Source organism: Anguilla rostrata, chromosome 9 (assembly GCF_018555375.3).
Source record: "Anguilla rostrata isolate EN2019 chromosome 9, ASM1855537v3, whole genome shotgun sequence".
Taxonomy (NCBI): Eukaryota; Metazoa; Chordata; class Actinopteri; order Anguilliformes; family Anguillidae; genus Anguilla; species Anguilla rostrata.
In genome coordinates this window covers 16,997,334-17,014,890 of record NC_057941.1, presented here as the reverse complement: position 1 = coordinate 17,014,890, position 17,557 = coordinate 16,997,334, and the positions used below count along the sequence as shown (strand labels likewise).

At 45.6% G+C, this 17,557-nt stretch overlaps 1 protein-coding gene across 11 annotated transcripts in view; it reads left to right on the top strand.

The window, feature by feature from the left end:
• The window catches only part of LOC135263070 (fibroblast growth factor 13), a 112,801-nt gene that overhangs the window by 38,582 nt on the left and 56,662 nt on the right, over positions 1–17,557 (top strand). Inside the window, exon 1 of one of the 11 annotated variants that reach the window (XM_064350665.1) lies at positions 6,423–6,465. The exons of the other annotated variants lie outside the window; for them this stretch is intronic. Within the exon in view, the coding sequence (XP_064206735.1) occupies positions 6,432–6,465 (34 nt within the window). The 5' untranslated portion in view covers positions 6,423–6,431. Of the gene's footprint in view, positions 1–6,422; positions 6,466–17,557 lie in introns of those variants that run through there. 11 annotated transcript variants of the gene reach the window in all.

The window sequence follows — 17,557 nt, the reverse complement described above, 5'->3', positions numbered from 1 at the left end:
TTGATGTTCATGGCTATGGGTAACTGGTACTTAATGAGTATTGTACCTCATTAAGTAGTATTGGAAAAGTGTTCTGTAGTTGTCCAGTGACCTGCAGTATGCAATTAGTGTACTTTGAATAAAAGCATCTGCCAAGTAAATGTAGTGTAATGTACTCAAATCTGGCCCTCAAGTCCAGTATTACCACTGGTTTTATTGTCTACCTAATGGTTAATTGATAGATTCCTCTCACCTGGTGTGCCAGTTTAAATCAGTCAAGATTAGAGGGGAATAATGAAATCCAGCAGGACTACTGGCCATGCTGGCCAGATGTGAGCATCCCTGGTGTTCAGTTATGATTTCACTGAATTATATTTTAATCATTTAATTTATGTATTTTCTTCTTTATTCAGCCCTTGTGTCTGAAGTGTATGGCGACTGTAAATGTGAAAAAATGAAGTACTTTTTTTTACAAAATCTCAACTGGGCTGCCCTTATTGGTGAGTTGGTCTGTGGGCCGTGTTTTCCTGGTCTCAGCTGTAGAGGCGAGAGAGCACTATTGTGGAGTGTGGCTTTAAGGTGCAGTGCTCCTTAAAGGGTGCAGCTGTCTCCCCAGCAAAACTGGGTTGGGAGCGTTGAAACTGCGTTGGGCTGGTGCTCAGCGATGAGCGCACAACAAATGCCATGCCGTCTGTGCCTCTCCCCGTCCTGCCTCTGAGGCCCTCTCAGATTAGGCACGCGGCGCGCTCATTTCATGCTCTAAGTCCTCAGTCTGGTCCTGTCCGATAAGTACCAAGAGCCGTTCTTTTTCGAACGAAAGCAGATGGTGACTTCCGTCCCTCTTGGGTCCGCGCCTTCCGATGTTTCTCTTAAATTTTGTGGAATGCGGACACAAGGCAGCGGCCGCATGCACAGGTCCGAAACAAAATGGAGGAAAAAGGACCGTAAAAACGATGAAGAAATGTATCACTCCAGATTTCCAGCGTTCTCTCCAGCATCGGGGCTTTGGTTTACTTGAGAAAATATTTGTCGTGGCTGCGCTCAGCCTGGATTTACGTCGGCTTTGCGTGCGCGGGCTGTGCCAACTGCCGAGATTCTTGCACTTTGACATTTATGGAGCGCATTTTTCTCTAATAGCCCCTGTACTACATTCATAAAAGTTACACAGCTACATGTCTACATGGTGAGGGGAGGCGGGGGCGGGGGCGGAGGCGGGGGGGGGGTGAATAATTCATGCACTGGATGAGCACTAAATCCAGCTCCGTTTTAGCTGGTCTCAGACCCCCCCAAATCCACTCTCCACTCTGTCCGTTCCATTAAGGACTTCAGCATATTCACCTGGGGCCCAGGTGGGGGCTGGCTGTGAGAAGCAGAACACAGAGTGAGGGAGATGAGATGCGCCCATCGTCCTGCCGGACAGCTTTCCCATTCCAGTTATGTAAGAGTTTTTAACCGTGTATGCATCCTCTGTGTTAGCTGGGCAAGACACTCGCAGATATATGATATGTGGTTATATGATATATGGATGTGGATGCGGACAACGGCTAGCGTCCACTTGAGCGTTCCTGTTTTTTCACCCTTGTTGTTAGCATTTATTCGGCCAATAACTTTCATAATAGTGTGCTTCTATGTGAAACTAGCTACCCTGAAAGTGCATAAAAATGAATATTGTCAATGCTGTTTATGCAGGTGATAGAGAGCATTTTTTTATTCACATTTAAGGACTCCAGAAATAAGCATATCTGCAGGAAGTTATAGTTTGCGACGACGTGGTCCCAAGCATTTCAGCCTGCACAGCAGACATCGCAAACACAAATTGTCGCAGTACTTAATGCATTATTTAGGTATTAGGCCTCTTTGTTTTCAGGCAAGCTGTCATTTGTTGTGTTCTGCCAACGCACATGTCATTGCACTTCAGAGAACGCATGCCACTGTCATCTCATGGCTGGCTGTGTAGAATCTTTAAACTCACATCCATCCTGCACTGTTCCATATGCAATCATTTCAGGAGCCACGGACAAACAGGGTGGCACACGTGTAATGCCACAACTCACGTGCTTCGCTATCTGTGGGCGTGGAAGTAAGTGTAAAATTTTTGATAGGGGGGGTCGCACGGAGTTAGAAAATGTACAGATCTGCAGAGATGTAGCAGGGAGGTTTTTTCTGATCGCTGAAAAATAACAGTTCATTTTTAAGTGTCATTTAGATGAGAGCCTCTTCAGATTGCCCTTGTTTATTCCACCCACCCTGGAGCAATGCAGTAGAATTTTTTTCCGTCAGGTTCAATGTGCACGCTTCAGTTGAGGACCGAAACCAACCAATTACGTGACGGATTGGGGTTATTTTGAAGAGCAGGTGCATTATCATTTTTGGTTTTGGTTGTTCTTTTTTACTTCATTTTTTATTCAGATTAAGATTCAATCATACATTCATTTGTCCTGTGTGCTTTTGGGAAATGATTTCAAATCCTCATTCAACACACCATAAGCTTGTCAGATGTTGGGGAAAAAAAATCTTTAACAAATGAACTCAAATTTCTCATTTAAATTTAGTGATAATATGCACTGCAGTAGCAGTCAGTCTTAGTTCAGGTACATAAAATTGCATGTGTGCTAATTAAATATTTTAGTGCTAACTAAAATATTTGATTTGATTAACAGCCTCACTTGTCCCCATAAATGTAATGCCTTCTGTCTTGTTCTTACTGATAGTGGGTAATGGCCAACCCCTGTGTATTCACACTAGTTTTTGTTAGCATTGCTCTTGTCCTGGAGGTGTGTGGAAACAGAAGCATTTCCATTGCTGGGGAGCAGGAGCAGGCTAGGCTGTAAGTGGTTTTAGAGGCGTAGGGTATGCATCTCTAAGTGCTGCATTTACTGAAATGAGCGCTCTTGGTTTTCTCTTCAGAAATTCATGACGGGAGACCGCAGCCTAAAAGCATTACATAAACGCAGGATCGCTGTATGTTGCGTCGGATCATGGTCCCTTGTAAAAGAGCAGCCTTGAATAGATATGAACACCGCCACCCCCTCCCCAGGCACCGAACTCCACTGAGCCCATTTCAGCAGCCCTGCTGTGAGGCTGCTGTACTGAGGGGACGTTAGCGCTAGCCTGGGTCTACTGACGGTGGGCTCGCCGTGACTGTGAGACCGCTGTACTGAGGGGACGTTAGCGCTAGCCTGGATCTACTGACGGTGGGCTCGCCGTGACTGTGAGACCACTGTACTGAGGGGACGTTAGCGCTAGCCTGGATCTACTGACGGTGGGCTCACCGTGACTGTGAGACCACTGTACTGAGGGGACGTTAGCGCTAGCCTGGATCTACTGACGGTGGGCTCACCGTGACTGTGAGACCACTGTACTGAGGCGACGTTAGCGCTAGCCTGGATCTACTGACGGTGGGCTCACCGTGACTGTGAGACCACTGTACTGAGGGGACGTTAGCGCTAGCCTGGATCTACTGACGGTGGGCTCACCGTGACTGTGAGACCACTGTACTGAGGGGACGTTAGCGCTAGCCTGGATCTACTGACGGTGGGCTCACCGTGACTGTGAGACCACTGTACTGAGGGGACGTTAGCGCTAGCCTGGGTCTACTGACGGTGGGCTCACCGTGACTGTGAGACCACTGTACTGAGGGGACGTTAGCGCTAGCCTGGATCTACTGACGGTGGGCTCACCGTGACTGTGAGGCCACTGTACTGAGGGGACGTTAGCGCTAGCCTGGATCTACTGACGGTGGGCTCACCGTGACTGTGAGACCACTGTACTGAGGGGACGTTAGCGCTAGCCTGGATCTACTGACGGTGGGCTCACCGTGACTGTGAGACCACTGTACTGAGGTGACGTTAGCGCTAGCCTGGGTCTACTGACGGTGGGCTCGCCGGGCTGTGAGACCACTGTACTGAGGGGACGTTAGCGCTAGCCTGGATCTACTGACGGTGGGCTCACCGTGACTGTGAGACCACTGTACTGAGGGACGTTAGCGCTAGCCTGGGTCTACTGACGGTGGGCTCACCGTGACTGTGAGACCACTGTACTGAGGGGACGTTAGCGCTAGCCTGGATCTACTGACGGTGGGCTCGCCGTGACTGTGAGACTGCTGTACTGAGGGGACGTTAGCGCTAGCCTGGATCTACTGACGGTGGGCTCGCCGTGACTGCGAGGCCACTGTACTGAGGGGACGTTAGCGCTAGCCTGGATCTACTGACGGTGGGCTTGCCGGGCTGTGAGGCCACTGTACTGAGGGGACGTTAGCGCTAGCCTGGATCTACTGACGGTGGGCTCGCCGGGCTGTGAGGCCACTGTACTGAGGGGACGTTAGCGCTAGCCTGGATCTACTGACGGTGGGCTCGCCGTGACTGTGAGACTGCTGTACTGAGGGGACGTTAGCGCTAGCCTGGATCTACTGACGGTGGGCTCACCGTGACTGTGAGACCACTGTACTGAGGGGACGTTAGCGCTAGCCTGGATCTACTGACGGTGGGCTCACCGTGACTGTGAGACCACTGTACTGAGGGGACGTTAGCGCTAGCCTGGATCTACTGACGGTGGGCTCACCGTGACTGTGAGACCACTGTACTGAGGGGACGTTAGCGCTAGCCTGGATCTACTGACGGTGGGCTCACCGTGACTGTGAGGCCACTGTACTGAGGGGACGTTAGCGCTAGCCTGGATCTACTGACGGTGGGCTCGCCGTGACTGTGAGGGCCTGTGAGCTCGGCAGCCCGCAGGCAGACGGACTCGCTGCCTGTCACAGCCCTGCCCGTGTGCTGTTATGTAAGCACGTTAGACACAGCCTATGCGGGCGCGCGCTCGAGCTACCTGCATGTTGCCCACGGGAACGGGGGCGGGGTTACGGGTGCGAAAGCTGGAGCACGCATCGCTCCTGTTTTCTGCCTCCTCTGCACATGACGGCTTACTTGCTGTCCTGGCTTCTCTCCTCCTGCTGTGGAGAGAGAGTCCTGGTAGAGTCTATTCAGGCTCTGAGTAGGAAATTTGAAGCTGATAGCCCATGTTTGACAAATGCTTCCCCAAGCAGGGGCAGTGAGGGGGGGGGGTGGGGCGTGCGGCACGCTATGTGTTTTTTTGGGAAGCGTTAATTTATTCGCTAAAAAGCATCTTGAGGTTCAAAGCCGCTCAAGTTAATTTCCTCGCCCATGGATGCAGCTGCAAGCATCACACCTGGGATTTCAACCTGCAGCCCTGAGTAGTTACAAATATGTTTCTGTAATCACTATTTCATACCAAACCATTTGTTACCATGGGAATGTACCCCGTATGGAGTCGCTGAGTAATTAATTCTGTTTGAGGTGCCTCGAGGTTTTCAACAGGGCGAGAAAAAACATGTAAGGTTGGGGGTGAGACGTTACTGTAAACACCACATGCTCGAATCACCTGTAAACCTTTACAATTACAGTGACAGGTCTACTAAATAAATCACTACCTAAGCGTATACTAAATATCACACGCTGAAACGTATAGCTACCTTTGCTGGACCCCCTGTTTGTTAGCCTTGGGCAGCCAGGCCCAGTCATCTCTGCGCTGGCACTGGGCATGTGCGTGAGACTGCGCTCGCTCTTTGACCCAGTCACAGGCCGCTCTGAGAGGCCTCGACCTGATTTTTTTTGACGCTGGAAAGCGAACGCGGTGGGGGACGGGAGGGACGCAGACTTTGGGCACGCACAATGCAGTCGTGACAAGATGGGTACAGCTGGCCTAGTGTGGACACATGGGAATGACAGGCGGACAAGGTGGTGAGGGGGGTGGGGTGGGGGGTGGGGCGGGGGGCGTGAGACTGACGGACAGTCGCAGCTGGGGCTGCAGCTGAGGAAACCAGCAGCTGTGTGGGGGTCTTTATAGGAACTGACTGTGTGCGTGGTTGTTTGCCTGTGGTTCTGCTGCTGTTTAGGCCACAGTACACGTTAGGAAAGGGCATTCTTTCTCTATAGATTCTGCCTTGGAGAAGAACTTGGACGGGCGGGGGGCAGGTCGGACGGTAAAGGGTATTGCAGTACATTCCAAATATACTTGCCAGATATTACCGTCGATTCCAAATATACTTGCCAGATATCGCAGTCGATTCCAAGTGTACTTGCCAGCAAATGTTTTATTTGCACACTTGTTTATTTAGCTAGGGTTGCTTGGCCTTGGGTGGAATCACAGTTATTGTGGGCATACTGAATGCGTGCGTGTTGGCAGGTCCAGCTGAGAGGAGTGAAGTTGCAGATCTTGTTTTCTTGGAGGAGCCGAGTCGCTGTGACTTTGTGAGTAGTTGACTCTGTGTGTCTGTGTCGCGATAAATCAATTACCTTCAGAACGGGTCCTGCAATAGCCTACGTGCGGCATGGCACCAAACCGTCAGGTTTGACTTGTTTATTTATTTGCCATTTGTTACAAATTAATTTGACTGGGTGACTGTGGTTGCTTCCTTCTTCCTTCAGGATGTGGGTATGGTTTCTGACAAGTTGGTGGAGGAGGCTCGAGGTATGGTTCAGCAGGACTTGATGTGACATTGCAGAAATATTGTTGTCAGTTGGTTATAGCCCTGTTTGACAGCTTTTGTATAGTAGGAGCTTGTTGCTGTTTTAGTGCACATATCTTGATATGGTATACTATATGAGCAAAAGTATCTGGACACCCCTTGGTCTGGGGCTGTTTTTCATGGTTTGGGCTAGGCCTCTTAGTTCCAGTAAAGGCAAATCTTAATGGTACAGCATACAATTCTAGACGATTCTGTGCTTCCCCAACATTCTGGGGAAGGCCCTTTCCTGTTTCAGCATGACAATGCCCCCGGGCACACAGCAAGGTCCATTTAGAAATGGTTTTGTCAAGAACAGCGTGGAAGAACTTGACTGGCCTGCACAGAGCCCTGGCCTCAATCCCTTCCAACACCTTTGGGATCAGTTGGAAAGCCAACTGCAAACCAGGCCTAATGACCCATTCAGTGCCCAACCTCACTAATGCTCTTCAGGCTGAATGGAAGCAAATCCCTGCAGTATTGCTCCAACATCTAGTATAAAGCCTTCTCAGAAGAGTGGAGGTTATTATTGCCGCAAAGGGTGGACCAACTCCATATTAATGCCCATAATTTTGGATGAAATGTTGGAAATCAGGTGTCCGCATACCTTTGGCCATGTAGTGTTTTTACAATTAATGGCATAAGCTTACCATATAAGAGCACGCATATTAGCATAGCCACTCCCACCATGAATTTGTTTAGGGTTTGATAGAAACTAAAAACTATTGTTTTTGTTCTCTGACTTCACATCCCTCCATCGGACACACAACACTCTTTTCTCTAGACGAATCTAAATGCTTTTATGTTGCAGTGTCATGAAACCCTGATCCATGCTTTTCCCATTTGTTTCAGTATGCACTCAGTGTCTTTGGTGTCTTTGAGCATGGCCCTGACTAGGATTGCATCTTTGCCGGTTTCTTGCTGCAGAACTAGGTTTATAATGTCGGTGGAATTTAGGTGTTGATTCAAGAATCGGCAGTCCTTTTCATGATTGGTGGAAGTGGAAGCCTGATCACTGGATCCGTCCTTTCAGGCAGCGTCTCGCTTTTCCCTTGGAAACTAAGCATGGTGTTTCCCTGTTACTAAGCAACAAGTGTTTTTTTATTTATAGCATGCTGTTAATGAACTAAATAACTGCATAGGTCACCCCCACTGATTAAGTTGATGAAAATCTCCTCAGAGAGTTTAATGTAAATTATTTTTTATTTGTTATTGTTGTTGTTGTTATTATTATTAATAACAATAATAATAGCCGTGATTTAATCAGGGAGTGTAATTGAGATTAAAAATCTGTTTTCCAACAGACCTCACCATGACAGACAGGAGCACAGATCATAAACAGATACACATTTAAACAGATTAAAACAACTGTTGATTATAATTGAAACACTAATATAATGTAAAGAGAAGATTTCAGTGTAAGTGTATAAAAAGACTAATGGGGGGACCTTTAATGGACAAAGGGAACAGCATAAGGAGATCAAAGGGAACAGGAACAAGGCTTTTTATCCTTAAACTTTTCCTTCCATGACCCCACCTTTTTGTATCTTTTTTGTATCATCTTTTTTTCTTTTTGTGTCTATACACATCTTTACGATTGTTGCATTTTGTATGCATCTATATATATGCTTATATTTTTTCTATTCTCCTTTCTTGTGTGGGATTTTGTTGCCTCTTACTGGTGTTTTGCACCCACCTGACCTGTTTCCTTTACGTCAGATGACTTTCCATGCAGCTTTGCGCTGCCTGAAGAAGGCTCTGTGTCGAAATGCATGAATACTCCAGTGCTCTTTAAGCCAGCAGTGTTTTGACCTACTTTGAGTGGCATTTATTTGTATTGTGCACACTCAATGTTTCTTTACTGCAACTTTACGGCGACTCTCAGTTTATATTTTTATGTCTCACTGTCTGTTTGAGCACTGCTTGATCCCAGGTGATTTTTGTGGTTTGTTCTCCAGATTATTTACAGTGCCCTTCATAATTTTCGGGGCAAAGTTTTTTTTTGTTTCTTGATTTGGCTCCGTAATCCACAATTTTATGAAAATCCACCTGTGGTTAAGGTACAGATTCTCAGCTTTCATTAGAATTAATTCATTAGGCATGTTTTATGCATTTCACCATGTAGAAATTATAGAACTTTTTATACACCCCCCCCCTCCAATTTCAGGGCAACATAATGTTTGGGACATATTCATGTTATGTAAATGAAAGTAGGCATGTTAATACTTAGTTGAGTATCTTCTCCGGGGGTTGCCCTGCCAGGCCTGTACTGCAGCTATCTTTGGCTCCTGCTTGTTTCAGAGGCTAGTTACCTTAAGTTTTCTCTTCATATGAAACACATGTTCAGCTGGATTCAGATCGGGTGTCTGAGTTGACCAGTGAAGAATGTCCCTGTTTTTTGGCTTTGAAAAACTAATTTTTTTGCTTTAGCAGTATGTTTGGATTCGTTGTCTTTCTGCAGGCTAAATCAGAAGGTTTCGAAAATTTATAAAAAGTGAAGTGCAATGTTGCTTATTATCAAGAGCAAAATAAATATTATTATTATTGTTATTACTCCTCCCACTTGTTCTGGAAAGGTAGGCTGCTGAACTTTTATCATTTCCTGATGTATTTGTTTGAAAATGCAAGCAGATTGTAGGTCTCTGCAAGGCTCTTGAAGGTTCAGTTTTATTTTTTTCCCACTGGAGGTTCCACGAGGCCGTGGGCCTAATGATGATGGACTTCCAAGGTCACTCGGTCTGCCAGCTTCTCCTGGGCGCTGACTCCTCCTCGTCTCGCAGAACTCTCTTCCTTCTGTCACGCACATTTCCTGCCCTTGGCCACTGTGATTGCCGATCCTAATGAGGTATCGAGTCTGAAACTATTAAAAAGGCAGAGTTCAACACTTGGGTGTTCATCTGGGAATGAAGGCTTTGGCAATGTTTGCAAGTTGCTGCTGGCTCTTGGACAAGGGCTATTTTTTACTCATTTTGAAAAGTGCATCGAAGATCTTAATAGGAGAGGCCATTAAATAAAGATAGTGAGTCCATTAAATAAAGAGGGAGTGGAGGCAGCCATGTTCCAGGGTCTCTGCTAGTTCCTCTTAGTCATTGGACAGCATGTGGCAGGCAGTCACTTTGGGTGAAACAGTGACAATGGTGACTGTGATAATAATGACTGTGATGTTCACAATAATAACAGTAATTTACTTAGTATAATGTACACGTTCTGATTACTGCAGACAACTGGTGTGTGTCAAACAGCAGTGATTCTGTTAGTGACAATGAAATGCATTCAACTCGGGGTGGCCTATGTGTTATTTGAGTGGCAGTGGCTGCAATATCGGCTGTTTTGTAATGCACAGGATGGCCACTGATTCCATCCACAGAGGAGGTTATACTGTACGGCAGACTGATGGTCCTACTGATCACACTCATGCGTGGTTATTGGTGTTGCTATAAACATGGTTACTTTAGGGAGTAGGTGTCAGTGATCAGTAATTGCAAAATAAATCATACTGGATATTGTACAAGACATTGTCCTTTGCACCGTTGTATCTCCAGCCAATGGTCAACCAAAATACACCTGTTAGTTTGGCACAATTAATTGGAAATGAATCTGGATCAAGATTTTGGCTTCCATGATTAATTACAAGTGATCTGCCCAATTAATTGTAAATTAATCTTGACCATGATTTTGGCTTCCAGAGTTAATGAAAATTGATCGCTTGCCTCTGAAGTTGTGTGGTCTGAAAGACACATCAGAATTTATCTGGCTCCTTCTATTTTTTGGAAACTAAAAAAATCTATGGGACTTTGAAATTCCGTTTGACGATCATTTTCTGCTTAAAATTAGTGAAAACAATGATGAAAATTATGAAAACAGTAATAACATGTAGTGCAGTTGTTTCCTGTTATGACGTACTGAAATAAATAAATAAATGTTTTCCCAACAACGACATAATGTGGAAGTCTTTCTTCCAGATTCCTCCCACAGAAACTAATACAGAAAGAGGGTATGCTAAGGTAGTTATGGCTAGCTGACACAGTTTTTTTTCCCTCCATTTTTTCACTACAATTGGAAAACCCATCATAACGTGTTGTGGCCCTGTCACTTGTATTAACATTTAAATGATATTATAAAAAAAGTTAAGTTGTTGTGGCGTGTCTTCACATGGCTGCTTATTATGAAATTAATATGGGCCCTCCACTGTATCAGTTTTTGCCACACTACCCCAATCACGCAGTAAACTCAGCTGTGTCGACAGATTCCTAAATTACTGGTGCAAGCTGTCAGTGTGGAAGCTAATGTGCATTGCTGCGTGGGTTTGTTCTTGAAAAGTGTGTGTCATTGTCCGAGTTAGTAGTTACTTTATTTTTACATCATTAAATGGTTTAATAATCCATATAGGTAGATATTGCTTAATATTGACAAAATATGTGGCCTGTTATGATGTAGAATAGTGTGTCACGCAGTATGATGTGAGCTCATTTGTCAGTGAAACCATACTGAGTAGGGTGGAGAAATGTGTCATTATCTGCAGTAATACAGTAAATGCACAGGCTGTAGCAGAGACGTGTGCTCATTCACAGGCACGTGCTGCTGCCTGTGTTTCATTACGTTTTGAGGCCTGTAGCATCATTGTTCATGTGGAACTTTGCGCGGGTGTGTTTGGGGAAGCGTTTGCGCTGGCCGCCTGTGAGATGGTGGCCGCTGGGTGAGCGTCACTCGGCTGGCTTATCGCCGGCCCGGGCCACTGCGACCGAGAGACGCTTTAGCCTAAATCTGGAGCGTCCCAGCTGGGGCACGGCAGCTGTGCTCTTGTTCAGGGCACTTTACCCCAATCGCTGCAGTAAAACTCCAGCTGTGCGACGGTATTCCTGATACTTAACGTAGACGGCAAGAACTGTCAAAATTGCCCTGGATCAGGGCATCGGCTAAACAAATGAGTCATTTGCTGCAGTGTAGTGATGTCATGTTCTCAGGAGAGATGATGTTCCTGTCTTTCACGAGGATTAGTACAGTTGCATTTTAGCCTTGCGGTTCGCACAGGCAATTGACTCGTCGGGGAAATGTCATCCGCGGGGTCTTATTAAAACAGGAAATTGGTGGCTTTGATTAAAAGGCCCACTGCGGCTGGAAGTGGCAGTTTGCTGTCGTGCTGATGTACAAAGGACTCAGCAGCATATTCACACGGTCAATATAAGATGTGATACACAGGCCAGGCAGGATGAGGTCATTTGCAGGCTTTAATGAGTGAATGGGGGGGAGGGGGGGGGGGTAGTAGATAAACAGGAAGCACTATGGATGAGCTGACAATAAGTGGCTAACTGGATACTGGCTGATCTGAGCACTGCTTTCTGTAGCCTTCACTGAAAGCTGTTGTATTGCAATCTTAGGAAGCCCAGATGCAATGACATGAGAGTTTGAAAATGGAAAGTCCATATCTAGAGCAAACTTAAAATATGCACTTGCTGGGTCCTGCAATATAAAAAGACATGACAAATTTAGTTCAGTTTCCACATCAAGATAAATAGGTCCACACTCTGTCACTCTGCAGTGGCGTGACAAGACAATCTGGAAGTAAAAAGGAAGTGACAAAAATTTTTCAATGACCCATTTCCATTGTTGAATAATTAACTCTTTGAAATAAAAAAATTGAAAAAACTTCTGATCACAGCAACGTGGCTTTGATGTCTGTGCATTTGTCCAAGTAGATGTCAGTTAATGTCCTTTTCCAAGAAATTTGTTTTCCAAAGCCTGTTTGTCAAACTTTGCACTTGTGTGAGGTGAGGTGAGCTGGCATATAAAATCATGGAATAATGTTGTTTTGTGCAAATCCTGCTTGGTCCGATTAGCCAATGACTGCAATAAGTACGGTCATTGCAATGCAATCCTGCAGTACTTAACACGTTCATCTGTTTGCTCCTTGTCTCTTTTTGAATAGCAGGTGCTTTTCACCTTCTGATTTGGCAGGAGACTGTCTGTACATTTCCCTGTGCGGCATGCTCCTCTGTTCCTCGTAGATGAGTAGTAAAGCGCAACTTAATTAGTCTGGATGTTATCAGTCAATAATGTAAAAGAATGATTGAGTTTTTCCCTGGGACTGGGGCCAATGTGTGAGTACTCTGGCCTAATTATTATTCATCTCCCTGCTTGCAGCGGCCTCCCTGGGGCCTGATCAAATTCGCTGTGCGTTCTGGAACGGGAAACAATGTGAGCGGCTCCAAATTACCTTGACCTGTCTGAGCAATTGTGATGAGTAGCACCTGACAAAAAACTTAAAATAGTAACTTAGTGGTCCTTGAAAGAAGTCCAGAGGAATGAGTGGTTTGTGAGCTCTGCTCCACAGCCGCCCTTGTATTGCTCAGGGCAGGTATGCTGTTGTTGCCTCTGTTGTGTCATAGCTTACCTGCTTGTGAAGACCAATAGGGAGCAACCAAAGCTCTGCGTGTAACTATGGTCTGCGGTAAGTCTTGCAGACGTAATCTGTTGGGATGGTCGATATGCCTTCACCAGGTTTTGGGTTAGTGGGGCATACTTCATGCCTATACAGCATCAAGAGTTTGGCAATTAGTTTTCCTGGGAGGGAACTGAGAGGCAGTCTGAAGAGGCGGCTTCTCAGTCTGGGTGCCCTTGAGGGGTGACCCTTTTTGGGCCGTAAGGGCAGTGCAGTCCTTCCTCCTTCCTTACTTCTCTTGCTTGTGTCTGTCGTATTTCTGTTGAGATTAAACCATGTGTGGGAGTGGTACCTGCTAGTCAAATCAGGTTGCTCAGTTTGGGTAGCTAGCTAGCTCATCTAGCTAGGGATTTCTGTCTTTGGAGTGTAACATTCCTGATGGAAGAAGTGCTTGTGGCAGAAAAAGTTCTCTCAAAACACAATATGGAAGATATTTTCAGAGTCTTGTGAGGCTTCAATTATGTGTGTGTGTGTGTGTGTGTGTGTAGATGAATCATATTTTGGAGGGAGAATCTCATGAGGTTCCCCTCTACACTGCTGTCTGTCAAAGTTTCATGGACTTGTAGCTGCAGTCCATTTTCTATGAATTATTCTGTTTATGCTTTGAAGAGTGGAGTATTTTCCTTGATGATTTAAGTATCAAGTGTGCTCGCCTCAAATCCAAAGGACCCCAGGCTTGTTAAGAGCAGCTTTCTGACATCCTCTCTGAGATACTGCCTGAAGCCTTAATTTTGTTTGTGCAATCTCAGTTTTGTTTAGTTTATTCCGTAGGCGAGGTGCAGGTGAGGAGATGGTTGTAGACATGTCGCGTTTGGCAGCTGCGAGTGATTAAAGTACCGGTGTGGCTGGTGCATTAGGATCGATTAGCCCGCGCTGATTGTGCTCAGCGTCTCCCTCTCTGCTGGAAGGAAGACGGAGTGAGTGTGCGGAGCAAGCTGTCGGAGTCTGCAATTAAACTCGCCGATGGCCACCTGTTACCAAACGTCTGAATGCCCATATGGCTATGCAAGGCAGTAACGTTTAGCAAGTTGTTAGCAGTGTGCAATTTTAAGTGCTGACTATTGGTTCAGTAACGCATTCTTGGGCCTAAGTATTTGAACTAGACTGAATGAATCTGTGATGCCGACTCGGGCAGCTGTGTCTCAGAGTATCTTGAGAGGAGTTTGATGATTATTTCTCAGAATCCTCAACCCTGTGTGGCCTTGGCCACTGTCACCCTGGAAACAGGTGACAGAGTGTGCATTGCTCGCTTGCAGTCGCTTGCTGCTTTCTCAAGCTGCTCGCTCCGGCGCCCTGCCGTCAGCTGCAGTGGGCATGATTGACAGTCGTGACGCAGGTGTGAGAGTGTCAGTCTGTGTCCAGCACCCCCGGGGCCTGGTGGGAAGGCTGGCCTTCTCTCTGGAGGCGTCCTCTGAGCCTCACACCCCACTGTCCCACCTCCATCCACACAGGGAAAAGGTGTGTGGTCATGCTTAAAAATCGTGCATAAGGAGTGCTCTGTGCCAGGTGACTGTGACGTCCAAAAAGGCTTTGTCACAGAAAGAGGTACGAAAGCCACAAAGTGGTGAAAACAATCCACAATAATTAACCCTTAGCAAAAAAAAAACAATCCCCTATAATTAGCCAGCCATATCAAAAAAAAAAAATGATACTTCATTCTGAAAAAAATACTTTGCAAGACCTGATCATTTCCAGATTCTCTGTGGTCTCCCAATTTGACAGTGGAGGTTATGATGAACATTGCAGCATGAACTTGATGGCCATTCCAAATTAAGAGGGAAAAAGGGGAAACATCAGTTTTATGGAATTTAATTTTACTCAGTAAGTTTAATAAACACTGAACTTCTCCCAGACCATATATCTCCATGTTCTGTCTCTACGCTCAGTTCCATATCACTCATCAGGGTTTTCTGCTGCTTATCTTTTGCTTCGATGTATTTTTCTGTTTCGCCCTGGTCTGCGGAATTGCATGTGGCAGCGTTAGCTATGCCTGTCAGACGATGTGGAACGGCCTCTTTCTGGTGCTGCCCGGGGACAGCTCTACAATTGCATGAGGGATTGGTTGAATAATGTCATATTTCCCCTGCTTGCTCTGCCCGTTTCCTGCACCTACGCCCCTGTTGTCTTGGGGCATCTCTACAGGGTGGAGGTCAACATTGGTCCTCCATCAGCACCACATTGTATGCAGGCCTTCAGAGTAATTGCCTTTTCCACATGAGTGATCATCAAAATACATCTTATGGGGCGGAGTGGGAAAGGGGGATTAGCTTTTTTTTTTTTACTGCGTTCCCTGCAACACATCCATAAATCCGTTTGAGAGCCTGAAAATAAATAGATGGACTTTGTACCTTGAGCTCTTGAACACTGGGCCCTCCTCATTCCCTCTGCCCTTGGGATTTTATTTAGTTTGGTTTTTTTTTTTAACCTTTTTTCTCTAACATGCTTGCCATCCCTTCATGGCCTATAACCTGTGATGGTTCCTTTTATTCAAATTCAGAAGTGTAAAATTCAGTTAATACTTAGGCATTGTGAATTTTCAGACCAAGCAAAAGAAGCTAACCACTACGTGGTCACACACTGCTTGTGCTGATTCTCACATTTTCTTCAGTATTCTTTCCAGCTCCTATGATCTCACCATTTGGTAACCTCCATATGTTTGGAAGAGGGAGGCTTTTCCGAGCACAGGATCGCTTGGTTTTTGGATTAATTTCAAAGTTGCAGACTGCTGCTAGCGTTATAGCCCCCAGTGAATTGTAGCTTTGACACAGCTGGGGTGAGAAATCCTTAGCCTGATGCCTCTCATCTCTGATCATAGAACTGATCACAAGCAGCATTTGATCCGTAGCACTTAAGGGGTCTGTAACAGAGAACTCTGAATTACCACAGAAAAAATACAGAGACTATACTTGTGCTGTTTATTGCACTGTATAGAAAGTCAATAGTACTTCTTTCTGAAGAGGGAATTCAGGGGATTGCTGGCTCCAACAAATGCCGAGAGAGTTCAATAAATATTTTGGGAGGTATTGCCAAAAGTCTGTTTTGGCTATATGCAAGTGAAATTGTTTTTTTTCTTTTTTTTTTTTTAGCGGAAATGTTTTTCGGCTACTGTATTGTGTGTATATAAAGGAATCTAAGTGTATGTAATCGTAAACAGTCTTTTAGTGACTAACAGATCTCATAGTTTTGATATAGCGTGCTGGCATGCTGGGATTGCTTGCCAAGCAAAAGTGCAGACACCTCCCCTATGGAGTTAAACTGAATGGAGTTGTTAGCCTGTCATCAGTAGACTATTAATTAACCAAAACACCCTTTAATAAAATCTGTGAATCTACAATTTAATTGCATGTGAATTTTTTGATTAGAAATATAAAATTGTAAAGTACAGAGCCAACTCAATAAAAAATATGTTTTTGTCCCAAACATAGAAAAAATACTTTACCCATGTTTAGTATTACAGTTGTTGCTCATTTCAGTTCACCCAGGAAAACTGGGCAGACAGGTGACCTAAAAATCTGGTCTCTCATTCTGCTATGCAGAAAAAAAAACATTCAGGTTACCTTCTGTCAAAGGTACACGCGAGTTCTACAAGGTGACTCACAGCAAAAATACAGGATAAAAACTCTTGAGAAGCAGCCGAGTGCAGCACACAATTCTATGTTGGGATGCGCATTCCAGCTGTTGTCATGCTGCAGTTAAAAAGTAAATGATCAACTTTCGTTTTGGTGGCAAATGTGGACTGTCATTACTCAACATTTGACTAGCGGCATCTTCATGCCCAAGCTGCTTACCTGCAAGTTAAACTCTGACCTCAATCTGCAGACATCATATAAGTACAGCTGGTGAAGTTACTGGGTCAGGGCGGGATAGTAGTCTAAACTCTACTATTTATTGCTATGGAACTAGGTTCTTGACATGTTCTCATCCAGTCTGTTGCCACTCATATTTCTGATGTGATGGAGGACGAGAGGGGGAATAGTGTATTGTAATAGCTCCTCATCTCTAGTCTATCTCTTGGCCCAGTGGTATTATGCGCTGAATGGTTTCTGGCCTACAGATCAGATTTGTAGCTGACTGGTAGATGTCAGGCTGTAAAGTCAGTTGAATGCAGAACAAGCTGGCTTGTTAGTTGCCGGTCTGTAAGACAGACAGGAAGATCATTGACAGAGTGACAGATCATTAGTCTAAAGGATATACTGGGAGATTGTCAGTATGTAGGATAGTTGGACAGATCATTAGCCTGTAGGATAGACTGGAAGATCACTGGTCTGTAGCCCACAGCCTACCTTTCTCTTTGGCCTCTCTGCATACTGATAGAAAACATGGGGCATGAGGCAGAACCACTCTCTCGATTTGAGTGCTCACTCTACATCCCAGGGAGGAGGAGGAGGAGTAGGAGGGGGAGGCGGGGGGGGGGGGGGGCAGGCCGTAAAGCACATCCCATCCACTATCTCACAGCCTCTTGTTCATTATCTTTACTGCTTCTCGCTTGGAGGCGCTAACTTATACCCTCTCGTTAATAACCGAGGACGGCATTAGGCCCTGAGGACTCTGCTCAGTCCCCTTCACCCAGAGCAGAGACGGCTCTGAGTGGATCAGGTGAAGAGGAGGGGAGCCTGCTG